The sequence below is a fragment of the Trichosurus vulpecula genome, chromosome 4, assembly GCF_011100635.1.
Source record: "Trichosurus vulpecula isolate mTriVul1 chromosome 4, mTriVul1.pri, whole genome shotgun sequence".
Lineage (NCBI taxonomy): Eukaryota > Metazoa > Chordata > Mammalia > Diprotodontia > Phalangeridae > Trichosurus > Trichosurus vulpecula.
Genome location: NC_050576.1, coordinates 202,238,786 through 202,257,526, shown reverse-complemented (window position 1 = coordinate 202,257,526; position 18,741 = coordinate 202,238,786). Strand labels below are relative to the sequence as shown.

Genomic DNA, 18,741 nt, shown 5'->3' with positions numbered 1-18,741 from the left:
AGTATTAGGTCTATTTCTTAAGGCTTTCCTAAAGGTTAGGTCCCAGCATAGAGCATATCCCCATGTCTTTGGAGAACGTTGCCCCACCCTTCTTCTTCAACCTTCCAGGCCCTCCATACCTGCCAGGAGATCAGTACTGAAGTGGTGGTGTGAGGGGTGACCGAGAGGATGGTGGGAGCTTCTTCTGGGGCTGAGGAAGAGAAGGAAAATTGTGAATCCAGGAGCCCAGAGCCTCCCCTCAAGCCCTGAGATGACCCTATGATTTTTTTGATGTTGGCAGACCAGTGTCGGTAACCTTTTAAGATTCATGGTGCTGGAGGCAGGAGAATTACCCCCTACCTGGGGGAAAATGAGGCCAATCTGATTCCCTCAGAGAGGGGGAGAGGGGTCTCCTGAGGACTACAAAGGAAGGACCAAAGGCAGTGGACAACCAGCCCAGGGGCTTTAATGCATCCTAAACCCCAGTGGGTTTAGGTGTATCTGGCTCCCTTTGCCTTGTTCTTTAGGTCCATGGCAGTTTCTGAGATGATGCTTTAAGCACATCCATATTCAGAAGCCATGGCTTGGATTGCTTTGGGTTTCTCACTCTGGATTTCTTTAGGATGTAAGAAAAGAGAAACTATTTGAACCAGACACTAGGGTGGTGACTATACAACCTGGTAGCTACTGCTTAACATCATTTAAACTGGTAACATTTTCCCCCTCTTTGTTCCCCTAAGCCAGTGGCCACATTAAGACTGGTCACTCTCCACTCTTCTGGAATTCCAATCAGAGACGATCCTGCAACTTCTCCCACCTTAAGGGCTGAGAGAGATGAAGAGTGTGCACAGTAGCTGCTGCCCCCTGCAGCTCCAGGAACTGGCTCAAGCTAGGGCTACATCATAGGGTGGGGAAGAGAAAGGGTCACTGACCTGCCTGTAGTGTGGTGAGGGATTCTGATTCTTCACTGTATTCACTGTCCCCGATGTCATTGGTTGATTTGACTCGGAATTTGTAGGAGGTGAAGGGCTTGAGCCTAGGATGAAATAAAGAAATAATCTGATTAAATGAATGAATAATAGCCCTGCTTCCAACAGGACCTTTGTCCCCAGCCTCTGACCTCTGTGTACTCATTTGTCCGGCCTGAACTGGTGAAAAGGAACATGGGTATTTTCATTCCCAAGTTACAAATGGGAAAACTAAATCCTGGAAAGGTTAATTGATTTGGTCAGTATCGAGTGCTCTAAGTAGGGGTAGGCAGGATGGGCAGATATCTAATGTGTCATACATAGCGGTGTAACAAGGATACTTTTAATATTACTATTTATAAATTCATACAGGATCATTTGGTCATAGGCTTAAAGCTGGAAGGGACCTACCTTAGAGGCTATTGAGTCTAACCCCCTCATTTTACAGATGAGAAAACTGAGGCACAGAAAGGTTAAGTGACCTGCCAATGGTCACACAGCTAGTAAGCATCTGTGGTGGAGACTGAATGAAGAGTCTTCTTGTTTCCACATTCAGCGATCTATTCACTGCACACAAGCTACATTCATTTATTTTAAAATTATGGTTCACTGATGCCTTTTAGCTTAAAGCATTTGCTCTTTTCTTACATCCTAAAGAAACCCAGAGCAAAAAATCCCAAAGCAATCCAAGCAATGGCTTCTGAATGTGGATGTGCTTAGAGCATCATATCTGGATATAATGCTAAGCTTTTAGCTTTGCACCCATCATATCTGGATATAACCCTCACCTCTCTCCCTAGGGAGTTATCACTTGTAACAATGAAAAAATAGCTAAGCAAAATCAAGTGACACAGTGACCTTGTTTCATGGTGTATATAACATTCCACATCCATGGTCTTCCAACTCTATCGAGAGGAAGGAGATGCTTCCTCGCCTCTTTTTGGTGACCAAGGTTGGTCAATATAATTACTCACATTAGAACGCACAAATGTTTCATTCCAGAAAACTGTACTTTGCACAGTATGCAAGTGGTAATTAAAGCATGTATTACAGTGAAGGCTCAAGGTTCCCTTTGGACAGTAACATGCAGGGACCAAAATTTTCAGATTCATTGAGGAGTGGAAGGGCTGCAAGTTTCAAACCTGGCCTATTAAGTATAAATGCATTATCTCGCCTCTGTTAACAACACACAGCAAATGAGCAGAGGGATAAATCAAGACCAGAGACCACTGTCCCAAATTTCTTAGCTCACGGTAGCTTAATTTTCTGGCTTCCTTTAAAATCTAGCTGTGAGCAGGAGGCTGCTGAGGACACATGTATTCATTTCAAGTTGCAAGTACATAGTGTGTGTGTGCGCGCGCGCGGGCATGCGTGTACACACATGCTCTTTGTCTCTGTCCTTCTGTCTCTGTGTCTCTGTTTCTCTGTTAGTCTCTGTCTCTCTGTCTCACTCACTGTCACTTTAGTACCATGGACAGTAGCATCAGTTTGCAGAGATCTGAGCTAGCTCTTCAGATATATTGCCATCCTTTCTCTGCATTCAAGGGACTTGAAAAGAGTCAAATACCTAAAGAGTTAAAGTGTAGTACATTGCTTCAAGCTTCAATTTCTTTCTTTTTAATTTTTAAAAAATGGTAGTTGAAATTCTTGCTCATGTAAAGTGGAGAATAAAAATATAACCTGCTGAAAATTAAATTACATTAAAGCCAGCAATCTGGAGTGTGGCTCAGTTTCCCTCTTAAAGATGAGGAGAAAAGTGCTGCAGTTGCAAAGAATGGTTAATGAAAGACTGCAAAGCACCCCACTGATACTGTACTCTGGGCTCTAGAAATGTACAATAAAGAAGAAATTCTAATAAGGCACCATGGGAAGTTGGGTTAGAGCCAGGCAGGGAGGAGAAGCTGGTTAGAATGGAGGGAGGGGGACCCAGGCAAATGACTGAATGGGAAGGTGAAACTGAGAATGTATTGGCCCCAAACCCCCATTACAAGAAGGTTGGGAACTATTGACTGGAATGGAAGGTTGGGGTTTGGAGAATGGAGGTGGTTGGGGTTTCAGGCTGGAACTGCTTTGTGAAGCTCTTTCCCTGAAATGTAAACAAATGCTCTGCTTGGTCAGAGCATGTCCCCAGTACTGAAGCAGTATCCCAGGGATAAGGGTGGGAGATGGGGTCTCACCTGTCCACAACAAATGAAGTGGCATTGTGGGTCACGGAGGAGGAGTGCAGGACCCACTTGCCGCTGGGGAGTTCCCGGGTCTGGATGGTGTAGTAGCGGACGGGGGAGAGGCCGTCACTACCAGGCTCCCAGGATAGCAGCACGCTCCGTGCCTTCACATTCTCCTGGTTTATTATGGGCTTGCTAGGAGGCTGTGGGCGGTCTGTAAGGGGGGAGACATGAGGAAGGTCAAATTTATCATTGAATAACCCTAGACAGCAATAGGGCATCTGCCCTGTTGGTACTTTTCAGGGTAGAGAAAGGACAGCAAGAGCCTGAGTGGATGAATTCTGCTTTCTCAATTGATGTCCTGACAATGAGGGACACTCAATTGACGTGTATTTGCTGACTGTCTGCTATGTGTCACACACCGAGTAAAACTATCTTCAAGGAGTTTACAATCTCAGGAGGGAGACATAAAGCATACGTATATAGGATCATGCAAAAAACAAACATAAGGTAATACTATGTATGCATGGGGAGGAAGGCTAACAAGTGGTGAGACCAGCAAAGGCCCATGTGGAAAGTGGAGTTTAAGCTGAGTCTTGAAGGGAACCAGAGATCCCAAGAGACAGGAGGTAGCGTTCTAGGTATGTCGGACAGCCAGTGCAAAGGAATGGAAGTGGGAGGTTCAACATGAAAGCCAATGTAGACTGCAGAGTGTGTAGAGGGGAATAATTCACAGGAAACATAGGTTGGGGCCAGATTGTGAAGGGTTTTCAATGTCAAACAAAGGAATTTATATTTGGTCCTAGAGGCAACAGGGAGCCATTGGAGTTTATTTAGTAAGGGTGTGTGTGTGATATGGTCAGATTTGTGCTTTTGGAAAACTATTTTGGTGTCTATGTGGAGGAGGGATTGCAGTGGGGAGAGCCTTGAGGCAGGGAGACCAATTAGAAGGCTATTAAAATGGGGAGGTAGGTGGCTCGGTGAATAGAGCACCAGGCCTGGAATCTGGATGACCTGAATTCAAATCTAGCCCCAGACTATTGCTAGCTGTGTGACCTTGGGCAAGTCACTTAACTCGGTTTTAACCTCAGTTTCCTCATCTATAAAATGAACTGGAGAAGGAAATGGCAAACCGCTCCAGGATCTTTGCCAAGAAAACCCCAAATGGAGTCACAAATAGACATGACTGAAACTTACTATCTGTGTGACCCTGGGCAAGTCACTTAACCCTGTTTTAACTTCAGTTGCTTCATCTGTAAAATGAGATGGAGAAGGAAATGGCAAACCACTGTAGGACCTTTGCCAAGAAAACCCCAAATGGGATCACAAAACAAGTCAGACATGGATGAAAAAACAACTGAACAGCAAAAAACCCACACAAAATAGCCCAGATAACAGATGACAAGGGTCTGAACTAGGGTGGTGGCAAATTCCAGAGACGTTGGTGGAGTTGGAAATTATTTTTTTTTTCAATTAATTAATGTGGGGTGAGTGAGAGTAAGGAGTCCCCAGCTGTGAACCTGGGTGACTGGAAGGATGGAGGTGCCCTCAACACAAACAGGGAAGTTCAGAAGAGAGATGGGTTTTTGGAGAAAGAGAATGAGCTCCAGTTTAGGATTTGATGCTGGACTGGAGCTTAGGAGAGTTATAATTAAATGTATAGATTTGGGAATCATCTACATAGAAATGATGATTAAACTCATGGGAGCTGATGAGGTCTAAGCTGATAAGTGAGAAAGGGTAGGACAGAGCCTTGGGCTTACACCCACAGCTAGGCATGAAGATCCAGCAAAGGCAGCTGAGAAAGAGTGGTCATACACATATGAGTGTGCTGGAGACCCAGAGTAGAGGGTGGTCCAAGAGGAGAAGGGTGGTCAACAGCATTAAACAAACAGGATGAGTGCACAGAAAGGGCCGTTAGATGTGTCAGCTAAGAGAGGATTAGTGACTTTGGAGAGAGCAGTTTCAGAGAGACAATGGTAAGCAGAGCTCCAGGCTTCAGATGGATGCACCATCTGAGCTATTCAAGACCCTGTGGGAGAGAGTTGGTAAACTCCCTAGAGGAAATTGAGAAATCCTTCCATTGTGATGATTATCTGGAATGGGATACCTGTGCGAAGGGAGGGAGGCAACACATTGACTCTACAAAGGGGCTTCTCCTTTCTCTCCTCCTATTTTCTTCTTAACCCTTTACAATCTGGCTTCTGACCATAACATTCCAACTGCCCTCCCCAAAGTTACCAATGATCTCTTAATTGCCAAATCCAATTTTCTCAATCCTTATTCTTCTTGACTCTCTGCAGCTTCTGACACAATCAATCACTCTCTTTTCCTTGTTACTCTCTTCTCCCTAGGTTTTTGGGACACCACTTTCTCCTGGTCCTCCTATCTGTCTGACCACTTCCTTTGCAGAGTCCTCATCCAGATCATGCCCTCTAACCACAGGTGACCCATGGGGCTCTGTCCTGGGCTCTTTTCTCCTCTCCCTCTACACTACTTCACTTCGTGACCTCATCAGCTTCCATGGAATTAGTTACCATCTCTATGTTAATGATAATCAGAGCTACTTATCCCGCCCTGACCTCTCTGCTGACCTTCAGCATTACATCTCCAACTGCCTTTCAGACACCTCAAACTGGATGTTTAGTAAACATCTTAAACTCAACATGTACCAAATCCAACTCACTATCTTTCCCTCTAAATCAACTTTTCCCCTCTCCCCCTCTCCTATTTTTTTTGTTATCATAGAAAGTAATACCATCCTCCCAGTCCTTCAGGCTCAAAACCTAGGAGTCAGGCTGAACTCCTCACTATCTCTCACCACCCCCACCCCCCATATCCAATCCATTGCCAAGACCTGTCCATTTCACCTTTTCAACATCTCCCGAATACACTCCCTTCTCTGTTCTGACACTGCTGCCCCTCGAGTGGCCCTTATCATCTCACACCTGGATGACTGCAGTAGCCTGCTGGTGGGTCTACCTGCTGTAAGTCTTTCCCCACTTTGATCCATTTTCCATTTAGCCACCAAAGTGATTTTCTTAAAGCAAAGGTCCTTTCTGTCCTTTCTGCTATTTCACCTACTCCGAGTCAATAACTCTGGTGGCTCCCTATAACCTCCACAATCAAATCCAACATCCTCTGGTATTCAAAGTCCCTCAAAATCTAGCCTTTACCCACCTTTCCAGTCTGCTTACACCTTCCTCCTCGCATGTACTCTTCAATCTAGTGACACTGACCTCTTTGATATTCCATGAAAAACATGAACCGTGTTCCATGGACAATCTCTTTCGGCTCTGGACATTTTCTCTGGCTGTCCCCATGCCTGGAATGCTATCCACTCTCATCTGCACCCACTGTTTTCCCTGGCTTCATTTGAATCCCAACTAAAAGCCCATCTTCTACAGGAAACCTTTCCCAACCCCTCTATATTCTAGTCCCTTCCCTCTCTTAATTATTTCCACTTATGCTGTATATATCTTGTTTATATGCGTTTGTCTTCTTCTAGTCTCCCTCATTAGATTGTGAGCTCCTTGAGGGCAGGGATTGTCTTTTGCCTCTTTTTGTATCCCCCAACACTCAGCATGCAGTGCCTGGTGCACAGTAGGTACTTAATAAACATTTATTGACTACTGAATCTCACCTGAGCTCTTCAGGTGTATTTTTTGGCTGTTCACTTTAATTTCAGAGTCTCTGAGACCTGGCTTTGATCTAGAAAGACTCTTTCTCAGAGTTCCTGGGGGTTATCAGGATAGTATCCCTTGTCCTACCCAAGGGAATCCATAGGACTTGGGATCCCAATTTTCCTCGTTATCTTCCTACATCATCTCAATCTTTCCCAGCCATCCCCAGGCAGTTACCTCTCTTCTCTGTGGTCACCACAAGTGCTTCAGCTGCCTCCCCCCAGCCCTTGCGGGTCTGGGCCATGATGCGGAATAGGTAGATAGATTCAGGCTTGAGACCAGTGGCGGTATATTGACGGGCACTGGGGGTTAGCACCTCCACTGAGGCAGTGTTGGCTGTAGTTGTGTTGAGCCTGTGGGTGATCTGGTAAGCTGTGGAGAAGCAGGATAATGCTGGAAAGCAGGATAGACTCTTTCCCCCACACTCATCAGTTCACCCAACCCTTTCCTACAGGCAGAGAGGATGCTATGTCACATCTTCAAGTTAGGGCTCTTTCCATTTAAAAGTTCACTAATTTACTACACAATACATTCTAAGTTGTTATTTTCTAAACAAGTGACATTAGACCAGGTGGGGAATGATGTGGCATTTGTGATCAGGAATCATGTCCCTTAACTGGTAAAAGACGCCAACTCCTGGGACCAGGCACTAGGGGGCATCATATACAAAGCAGAAATAGCCCATCCTTTAATATGGTATCATTGACATTCTATAGAAAATGTGTGTGAATATAAATATGAAACATACAAATATATTTATGTATGCTTATATTTTGGACTAGCATTGTGATTTCAGTGATGTGGGGATTTTCTCTGGTGGAAAAAAAATCTATCAATGCATTTGGATACCTCTGCAACTTAGTCTTAGAGATTTATCTAAGAGCTGGTGTAGAGGTGGTTAGAGAGATGACCTCAACTCAGGAAAACCAGGGTTCAAGTCCAGCCATATTGGTTATATGACCCTTGGTAAGTCATTTAAACTCCATCTGTCTCAGTATCCAAGGCAACTCTTTAAGACGGTGACTGAGGAATCTAAGAGTTCCTTACAAAGATAAAACCACAAGTCCAGCAGGGCACACTCACCATAGCCACTCACACCCACTCACACTCACATGGAGTTGCATCGAGTGAATCATTCACTGTCTCCTAATTTTCCTCATAACCACAAGTATATAATTCACAGGAAGGTTGGCCAGAGTGGCAGGTACAATTTGTGGCTGCTACAAAATGAATAGATCTCTATAATAATATTAGTAATGCTAATAAAACTCTCAGACTGATACAATGCTTTAAGGCTTATGAAAGCCTTTTATCACAACAGCATCACACAATCTTTTTCTCTAGTACACTTCTTAACAAATTGCTATACCAAGTTCAGGGAAACTTGTACCCTTGGTCTCAAGGAGTTTATAGTTTAGAAACCCATTTTTATGGTATAGAGACAGACATGCAAATAGATACACAGAGGTCAGGAATTATCTGAGTGCCTATATTATATTTTATGTAATTACATGTGTGCCCACCACCACCTCGTCCTCCTCTTAATCTATCTAGAATATGTAGATATATATCCAGATATATGTATATACAGTATAAGGGCATATATGTATACATATATACACATACGTACATATACATATATGGGGCAGCTTGGTGGCATAGTAGAACTCATCTTCTTGAGTTCAAATCTGGCCTCAGACTCTTAGTAGCTGTGTGACCCTGAGCAAGTCACTTAACCCTATTTGCCTCAGTTTCCTCATCTATAAAATGAGTTGGAGAAGGAAATGGCAAAATCAGTCCAGTATCTTTGCCAAGAAAACCCCAAATGAGGCCACAAGGAGTCAAACACAACTGAAAAACTACTGACCAAATATATACATGTATGCACGACATGTATGCGCTATATATATTATATATATATTATATTGTATATACATACTGAATATCTATATCTAATACCCAAAGATAGCATAAAATAAAAGCTGGGAGATGGTGTGATTACAGGGTGGACTTCAGCCAGGAAGGATTTTCTCTTAGGGTGGTGCTCAAAATGGAAAGAAAGGCTTTGCTTATTTGATTGGTTAAGAGGGAATGGTCTGGTTCACCAATCTTAGTAATTCTTAGGGGAAGCTGAGAATAGGGACTACATTCTGGACCATCAAAGGTCTCTGCTTTTTCTTTAATTTTTTCTTGGTTTGGGCTCAAGAAAAGAGGACCCAGGAGATGTTTCGCTTTGTGCTCTGAGATTCAGGGTTTCCCTGTAGGACATAGCCAATCACTGGACTTGAGTGGAATGGGAAGGCTGCATATTTCTTGAGTTCCCTACCTCTCAATTTTGTTGTTGAGTCATTTCAGTCATGTATGACTCTTCATGGCTCCATTTGGAGTTTTCTTGACAAAGATACTAGAGGGGTTTGCTGTTTCCTTCTCCAGATCATTTTACAAATAAAAAAGACTGAGGCAAACAGGGTCAAGTGACTTGTCCAGGGTCATACAACTAGTAAGTGTCTGAGGCTGGATCTGAACTCAGGAAGATGAATGAGTCTTCCTGATTCTGAGTTCAGTGCTCTAACCACTGTGGCACCTAGCTGCCCCTTTATTTGCTTGTGCTTAATCCACATAGAGTTTCTTTCTAACACTTATGCTCCTCACTGTCTATAGACAATCTTGGCCTCATCTCTCCTTGACTTAGGAACCTTTGAAAACTGAAGCCCTCCTTGGTATCATCCAACCTCTAAACACGAACCTTCTCTAACAATCTGAGAGATAGCAAATCCCAAGATGATGAGTCCATAAGTCAAGAAAACCAGGGTTCAAGTTCAGCCATGTTGGCTGTTTGACCCTAGACAAATCACTTAATGTCTTGGTGTTCCAGGCAACTGTCCCAGACAGTTACAGAGGAGTCTGAGAATTCCATACAATGATAAAATTACAAGTCCAGCAGCATGCCTGTGTGCACACACACACACACATACACAGAAGAGCATAAAACCTTCATAGTTCCAGAAAGGAGAAGGTTGAGGCTTACCTAATATGATGCCATTAGGGGCAGCTGGAGGCTGCCAAATCAGCCGGACTGATGTGGGTCTCACCTCTGGGAAGAGAATGCCCATGGGAGGTCCTGGGACTAGAATGGGAAACAGGAAGGTCATAGTGAGACCGTCCAAGAAGCTCTGAGTCTTAGTTTGCCTCCAGTCGCATGGACTTAACTGGGGGGGGGGGGGGCGGAGGGGGATGGGAAGGTCAGTGGGAAAGGGGCACAGGTAGGAATAATAGCGACTGGAGTCCATGTTTAGAGATGCTTTTGGCTGTGTAGGGGTCAGCCAGCACAAACTAACAGGGAGTTTTGCTGTTGTTCATCACGTGTTCTCTAAGAGGACCAATGACATTATAAGGGTGATGTCTTGACTTGGGTGTACTGGATCTGTTTAAAAAAAAAGACCTAGAAGGACCTGAAGTGCAGAAAGAAGTCCTTCCTCTTCTTCCTCAGGCCCTTGCCCTCTATTGATGCTTGCCCTGGAGATTTCCCCCAACGTGAAATGAAAACAAAACTGGGTAGGAAGTTGGTGTTCAAAGAATCTTTGGCACCTTGCCCTAGAGTGAGCAGAAAACTAAAGCAGAGACTGAGAAATTCTCCGACTGCTGCCTTTTAGCAAGTCACAATCTAGGATTTTAGTGGCGTCTCCTGCCTTCAAGGGGCAGTGTGGAGTTGTATAGAGAGGCAGAGAGCCCTGGGTTCAAGTCCCGCCTCTGACACATGCCGGCAGTCACATACTGTGACCCTGGGCAAATCCCTTAATCTCTAGGCAACTCTCCCCAAATTTCCAGAGTGCAATTCCCTGCAATGACAGGATTTCTTCCCCTGGGAGCTCCATATACCAGTGAAAGCATAAACCTAGTCCCTATTCTGCCCTTCATGAATCACAGCAGGTGAACACTGCAGTCCCTGCAGGAGAAGCTTTTTTCTCACAGCTGCCTTCCCTCCGGGGAAGCCAATTATGTTTTAATTTCAAGCTGGGACAAGTCTCCAGGGTCAAGCATCAATAACCTAAAATGGGATATGCGGTGAGTCAGTTCCCCCAGGTCTGTACTCACCATCATCAAGGGTCCTCTCCAGGATAGGTGGGGAGCTTGGGGTGCCATCCCCGATGCGGGTGAAAGCCAGTACCTGGATCTCATAGAGTACATATCGGCCCAAGCCAGTGAGCTGGGCACTGAGAGATGAGTTCCCTTCCACAAGCCAGAACTGAGGCTGGGTGTCAGAATCCTTCTCTTTATACACCACCTGGACAGACAGAAGGACGGGCAGTATGAGGGTCCTAAGCCTGGAGGAGTCAGGAAACCCTCAGTGGATATCAACCTCTAGGGTTAGGGCCAGGAATAGGGCACAGAAATGGGTGGCCCTTGCATGGTGTGACAGAATTATTATTCTGGGGTTACGTGGGATACCAAAGAATGCAGACTTGATGCTAGGGTATTTAAAACCTCTTGATCCCAGTATAGGGAGGAAATTCTCTGTCTTGCAACTAGACCCAGAGAAGAAGGGTAACCGGCTAGAAGTAACAGAGCATATCAGTGACAGAGATGAGAATGAGACTCAGGACTGGGGGGAGTTGGAGGCTTCTTCAGCCAGGGTGCAAGGGTCCTTTTGCCTCCCATACCCCACCCAAATCCTCTTCCCCTGAGCAATGAGAGAGCCCTGGACTGGGGATTCCAAGGAAAAGGGTAGCTCCTAACAGTGATGCTTCCTTCCTTCTCTTCTCTCATCCTGGAACCCACCTTATAGCCCAATACAAGCCCATTTCGATCAGCCTCTGGGATTTCGTTCCAGCGTACCAACATGCTGCTTGAGGTGGTTGCCAGTGCAGACACATTGGTTGGACCCGAGGAAGGAACTGTGGGAGGGAAGACAGCAGGAGAGAGCCTCTCAGGACTGAAATTCTTCTCAGTTTTGATGGGGAGTGTAGAAGGGCATTACAAAGAGGGGGAAATGCAGTCAACCTCTATACCCCCCACTAATGAATGGAAGGAGAGACAGAGGTAATTCCCCAATGGCAGATAATTTCCATACTGGCTTCTATTTGCTTCAGAATGCATTACATGCCTTTCTCACCAGAGATCTATCTCCCTAATTATATTTTGGTTACTATTAAAAGGAGTTTGCCTGTCTTGAGAACATAACAACTCATAGTGGGAGGGAGGAGACCCAGGCACTTGCTGGGTGGCCCGGGGAGGTGAGCCTGGAATCGATAATTTGCCATGGCGAATCTATAAAGTGGATAATTCATGTGTGAATCACAGACAACTGCCTGCGACCTGGAGGGACGTGAGGTCCTAGCAACCGGTTAACAGTTAGACAGATGTAAGGTGGGGAGAGAGAAAGGAGACCTAGTTTCATTCTCGTGTTTTCTAGGAACCTTCCATTCCATTTTCCAATCTTAATCTCTTTCAGACCCCTTGGGAAAAGGCAGACATCTTTAATACCATGGTCAAGGCTGTGGGCATAGAGACAGAATCCAAATAGATTTTTTTTTAAATTAATTTTTTCAGTGAACAAACAACAATTTTCTCTCTTCTACCCCACCCCTACTGAAGGAAAACAAAACCCTTGTAACAAATATGCAGTCAAGCAAAACAAATTCCCATATTGGCTGTGCCCAGAAATGTATGTCTTGTTCTGGGGGAGTGGAATTGGTCCTTTTTTTGTCATGAGGTCCATTTTTTTTGTCAGCATGCTTCATGGAACTAGCTTTGTCTAGATCAGCCCTCCTCACCTGAAGGGAATAGGGGATCTAACTTGGGGCTGGGGTGCAGGCAGGGACTAAGAAGCTGTAGAAAGAGAGCAGGTGCTCTGAAGAATATCACTCCATTTGGTTGAGAAATGACACGCAAACTGAATACAAATGAACATTTTTGTTCCCTCTGCCCCTGTCCTTTATAACAGCTCAGATAACACTGTGTGCTAGGATAGTCCCTAGCTGCGTCTACATGCATACACAAAAAATTCCAAAGGGTGTTGTTAGAAGGTATCAGGGTGGCATAAGGGTATTGGGTAGGGGAAGTACCTGACTCCCTGGTCCTGCCCACAACGATCTGGCTCCAAGGCCCAGTGCCAATGGCATTGAAGGCCTGAACTTGTACTCTATACTCAGTCCACTCTTCCAGGTCCTCGATGGTGTACTCTCGCTCAATTCGGTCATGGACCACGTGGCTCAGGGTCTTGCCATGCCCATCGGATCGGGTGTACTTGATCTTGTAGCCCACTGACTCTGGGTTCCCATTGTACTCCATTTCTGGGAGAGGCTGTAGCAAAGTGGGAGAGATGGAGCAGAGAGACTGGAACATACAAACGGCTTGCCCTCTGTCCACCATGTCTCATTCCCTCCCTCCTATAAGCCGCCATTAAGAGCCTGTCTTACCCAGGGGAGCTTTACGATGAGCCCAGCCCATTTTCCAACCTGCCAAGAGGAGGCCAGATGTTCCCTCCTTGCCAAGCACATTTTAGTAATATTGTAAATCTATATTATTTCTGGTGACCACATGTGTTTTTCCTATTAGACCTTGAGGCCATAGACAGTATCTGTTCTCTATTAAGTATCCACTACATTGTTAGGTACCTTGTGGTTGCTCAATTAAATCTTGATGACAGATGGAGCGGTTGGTAGAACCACCGTAGGGCTAGGTATAATCATCTCTGCCCCATCCAGCTTCCTACCAAGTTTCCCTCAATCGGCCAGTAAATCACTAGAAATTTATTAATTGCAGCAACGCAGGAAGCAAGGTAGTACAATGGTTAGAATGCTGGACTTAGAGTCAGGAAGACCTGAGTTCAAATTTGGCCTCAGACGCTTACTGTGAGACCCTGGGCAAGTCACTTGACCCAGTTTGCCTTAGTTTCCTCATCTGTAAACTGGGGATAGTAATATCACCTACCTCCCAGGGCTGTTGTGGGGAGGATCAAATGAAATAATGTCAATGATATAATATAATGAGATATAATATCAAACGAGACGATATTTGTAGAGTGCTTTGCAAAAGTGCTATCTAATTGCTAGCTATTATACGCTGATGATGATGACAGTGGTGATGATAATGATGCAGCTTCAGCTAATAACTAGTCATCAGAAAAGCTGGTCTAGGCAGTAGGAAACCCACCTAAGATATACAGACATACATACATATATATACACATACACACAAGTATATACGTATATATATGTGTATGTAAATATGTGTGTATGTATGTATGTGTGCGTGTATATATATATATGAAATGAGAGAGACAGAGAGAGAGAGAGAGAGAGAGAGAGAGGTATCTCATTATTAGGACCATCTTTCTATCTAAACTCAATTCCCCCAAAGGCCCTTTTCTTCCTGATTAGACTCATATATTGGAGTCATCCTTGATTCTTCCCCCAAGCTCAATATATCACCCCATACCCAATCAATTGTTAAATTTTGTAGATTCTCCCTCCACATGTTGAGCGTCCAATCCCTTCTCCCCACTCACACGGACTCCACCTTGTTCAGGCCCTCATCCCCTCTCAGCTGGGCTCTTTCAGTAAGCCTCTTTACTGGTCTTCCCGCTTCCAATATCTTGCCTCTCCAATCTACCCCTCCACAAAGCTGCCAAAGTGATACACTCTTAAAGCACGGGTCTGATTATGCCATTCCCCTGTTCGAGAAACTTCAGTGGCTCCTCATTGTCTCCAAGATAAAACACAAATGCCTCTTTGGCATTTAAAGCCCTTCACAGTCTGGCCCTGGTCTGCTTTTCCTACTGATTTCATATAACTTCCCGTCATACATTACATTTCAGATAAACAGGACCATTTGATGTTTCCTAAGCTTCGTGCTCCATAGTCTGTCTCTGTAGCTTTGTGAAGGGATTGTTCTTCACGCTTGGAATGTTCTCCTTTGCCCCATCATCACTTCTTGGAAATTCAGCTAAGTCTTTATTAGTGTGAGTAAGAAATTTTGTTTCATTATTGGAATTAGCACTGCATAGGTCCATTGGGCCTATGGAACCAATGACTGCATTTTATATAATTATAGCTTTGAATAGTGCAAACTTGCATGCATGCCACCACTTCAGACTAACTATTTGCACCAAGCAGGACCTCCCTGTCTAAGCTCCCTTTAAGGCTCTTGGAGCAGGGAACAATTCCTACATGAGGCATTTCCTGATCTTTCCAGCTGGTATTGTTATCTATCTCCTCGCTCCATCTCCCCAAATTAGGATTATAAGAGCATAGATTCAGAGCTGAAAGGGAAACTTCAAGGCCAGTGAGTCCAACACTCCCTTTTTACAAATGAAGAAACTGAGGCTGTAAAAAGTTAAGTGACTATCCAAGAATTACACAGCTGATAAGCATCTGAGCTAGGATGAAAATGCAGGCCATCCCTATTCTTTTTGCATAAAGCTTGTATTTATTTATCCCTGTATAAGTTATCTCCTCCTAGTAGAGCATAAATTCCCTGAAGGCAGGGACCAGTTCACCTTTGTATTGCCGGGGTGTACCACATAGACAGCATTTAATAAATGCTTGTTGAACTGAATCCGATTGAATTGCTCTTTGGAGATCAAGGACAGGTCACGGTCTTGTGTCTAACGACTTGGCTGGTGGGGCCAGAGCATCCAGCATACTTCTGATTTCAGATTGTTTCTCTTGGTTGTTAACTCGAGGTAGCCTGGGATATTTGTTTGTCCTTAAGTTGACATGGTATGTGGTAGATGGTAGTAGGTGCTGTGGTATCAGGGTAGACAGATTTCCCAGCAGATCCAGGAGGTTGTTTATGAATGTAGTTGAGATACAAGTTAGGGGAAGAGTCCAATGGGTAGTCTTGGTCTCGTCTCTTCCTTATTCCATCTCCCGGCCCCTTTAGAAGAGCCTCAGATGCCCTCTGACCTCCTCATCCATAGCATTCATACACAAACGTCCTTCCTTCCGTTTCTTACCCTGCAGGCCGTCCTTGCCATCTCCTGCTTTGTCCACCTGCCACATAAGCCCTCCCTCCTCCCAACCCTCAACTCATGAACATAGTGAAACAGACCAGAGACCATTAGGATGGCGATTGATGGGATTGCTAAGAGGGAAAAGGAACTTTATTCCCATGATCTGGTACCTGCAAAGGAAAGGTAACGGGCCATGCACCATTAAGTGAAGCTAAGAGTTGCCCAGGGCCTTCTACTAAGTCGGTAATTACTTTTTTATTCCCCCTCTACTCTCCCTTGGGTATTAGAGGGTTTAACCTTTTAGCTGCTTGGCACACTTAAAACCCTGCGAGGTAGGGAAGGGGGCGGCTGACTCTAGAGGGGGCTCAAATACTGCTTAGCAAGGAGGAGATGCAGAATGTGAGTGGAGAGAATTGTATTTAAAAAAGTGTCTTTGAGGCAAGCACAACAATCCTCTCACTGAAGCTTACAACAGTCTCATGAAGTATGCAGTATAAGCAGCATCATTCCCATTTTACAGATGAGAAAACAGAGGCTCAGAGAGAAAGAATTTGCATAAAGTCACACATTTAGAAGATGATGGGTAAAGGAATCAAATCCCAGTCCAATATTTTTCTTTCTCCATGACTTCTTTGTAATAACCCCTGCTTATTTTTGGTGCCAGGAGCTATCTTTGGAGGATTCATAAATTGTTATTGCTGAAAGGGAGCTTAGAGATAATTAAATCCGATAGTTCCCATTTAGTAGTTTGCTAATCCCTTGGGGGTTCATAATGATAGTCCAAAAGGTTCACACTGAAAATTCTTTAGTGGTGCCGTAAGTATTAAGGAATTGTAAGGAATATCATGAGTAGTATATTAAATTGTCCTGGGGGGTGGTTCACAACACATTTTTGTTATTGTTGAAAGTGGTTCATAAAACCAGAAATGTACTGGTGTAGTGCAACCTCCTCATTTGACAGATGAGCAAAAAGACCCAAGGAGGTTAGTGACTTGTCCAAGGTCACAGAACTAACAAATGGAGGAACCGGGACCTGACCCTGGGTTTCCTGAGTTCTGGTACATCACATGATGCTGCTTCCCACTTCTATAACCCTTTCACCATCCGCCATCCCCTTGGGAGAACATAAGGGGGAAGAGTTTTCCCTCCTATTTCCCAGAAGAGAGACCCCTCAGAGTGGGGTTGGATCTTGTCTAAGCTCACATCGTAAGTTAAGAAGACTTCATTATTATGTAATTACTATGTAGCCAGGGATTGCACTAAGCACTGGGGACACCAGGAAAGGCCCAAACACTGTCTCTGCCCTCAAGGGGCTTATATTCTAATGGATGACATAGAAATAACTGGGTACTTAAGAAACATATTCAGGCACAGGGATAATGTCGCTCTTGAGCCCCCTGAATGCTAATGCCTAACCCTTCCAAATCACCTCGTAGCTATTTTGTACATGCCTATGTATGTACAAGCTGTCTCCCCAGGCTAGACTGTAACCTCCTTGAGGCAGAGGCTGTTTTTGTTTCCCTAGTGTCTAGTTTGTGCCTGGTATATAGCAGATGCATAATAAATATCTGTGGATTAATTAAAAAGGGAACATAGCTATGTATGAACAGAGGTTTGGGGTTTTTTTTGACAGCAGAAAGCCTCTCTCTCTGTCTCTCTTTCTGTTTCCCTCTCTCTCTCTCCCCCTCCCATTTTCCCATTCTGTTTCTCTCCCTCCCATTCTGTCTCTGTCTTTCTTTCTCCTTCCCTCCTCTCCCCCCATTCTCTGTCTCTGTCTCTCCTTCCCTCCCATTCTCTCTCTCCCTCCCTCCCATTACCTCTCTCTCTCTGAAAGCAGAATGCTTCTCTGCCTAGTGCCAGATTCTGATGGGCACTCTGAGTGCCTGTCATGTCCACCATCCTCTACGGGTACCAATTAGTGTTGACACTTTTGCAGAGACTCACAAGCTCCAGTGACATCGTTCCCCTACTCCCCCCATCCCCTCCCAGGAATCTGTCTCACCATCCAACGCAGCCAAAGGCTAGTCTCACTGGCCGTACGCAGGGTCACGTTGGCAGGTGCCATGTCGGGTGGAGCTTGGAGGGTTTGGATCTTGCGAGAGGGTTGGCTGGGGGGGCTGGTGCCCACAATATTCACCTGGCGCATGCGGAAGCTAGGGGTAGGGGAAGGGAAAGGGGAGGATGAGAGACCTAATGAGGATGACAAGGACCAGGGCTGCAACCCTCAAAAAACCAGCTTCCCATCCCTTATTCCCCTGGTGCCAATATCCCCTTTCACCTTGGTCTTGGCCCCTTTGTCTGCTTTACCTGTAGAAGGTGTAGGGGTTGAGGTTGGGCACCTCCATGGAGCGGGCATCGGGGTCATTGGTCAGTTGGTGGACCAGTAGCCATTCTTCTCCCTCACCCACCACTCCCACCTGAGAAAGGGGAGGGCCCACCAGGGCAGAAAGGTTAGAGTGCTGCTTAGTCACCTGGTGGTATTTTCCAGGAGCCCTGAGTCTGTCCCAGAATCCTAGGAGTTACAGAGATACTCAGTGCCCTCTGCTTCTGCTCAAGGTTCAAAGTGTAAATCCCAGGACCCATTTTGTAGATAGCAAGAAACAGGCCCCAAATGTGGCCCCCATGTTCCTGGACCCTATAATGTGACTTTTTAGCATGACTGTGAAATATTCCTTAAGGACTGAAGTAACGTTGTTGGCTGGTACTTCAGGAAGCAATGGAAAAGTCCAACCAGTATTTTCCCTTCAGGTTGGCTACATAGTGAGAGACTGGTATTGGTTAGGGGCAGAGTGGGGCTTGGAGGAAGTAGCAAGGGACTTGGCGGCGTTCAGGTGTTTTTAGTGCATTTGAACATTTGATATGTCAACGTGTGTATGTGTTTTATATGCAAATCATCAGAGAGGGTTTTGGAATTAAGAGTTTAGCATTCATTACAATAGGGTTATAGCCTAATTCTTATGGGCAAGATTGGACATGTAGTTTGCTTGTTT

General features: G+C 45.0%; 1 protein-coding gene across 1 annotated transcript in view; it reads right to left on the bottom strand.

Moving 5' to 3' along the window:
• SDK2 (sidekick cell adhesion molecule 2) overlaps positions 1-18,741 on the bottom strand; it is a 247,810-nt gene that overhangs the window by 69,801 nt on the left and 159,268 nt on the right. The window contains exons 23-32 of the mRNA XM_036755650.1: positions 18,059-18,168; positions 17,754-17,904; positions 12,861-13,098; positions 11,575-11,690; positions 10,891-11,080; positions 9,824-9,922; positions 6,973-7,167; positions 3,125-3,326; positions 912-1,015; positions 120-190 (exon numbers count right to left, since the gene is read on the bottom strand). Of these exons, the coding sequence (XP_036611545.1) occupies positions 120-190; positions 912-1,015; positions 3,125-3,326; positions 6,973-7,167; positions 9,824-9,922; positions 10,891-11,080; positions 11,575-11,690; positions 12,861-13,098; positions 17,754-17,904; positions 18,059-18,168 (1,476 nt within the window). The remainder of the gene's footprint in view (positions 1-119; positions 191-911; positions 1,016-3,124; positions 3,327-6,972; positions 7,168-9,823; positions 9,923-10,890; positions 11,081-11,574; positions 11,691-12,860; positions 13,099-17,753; positions 17,905-18,058; positions 18,169-18,741) is intronic.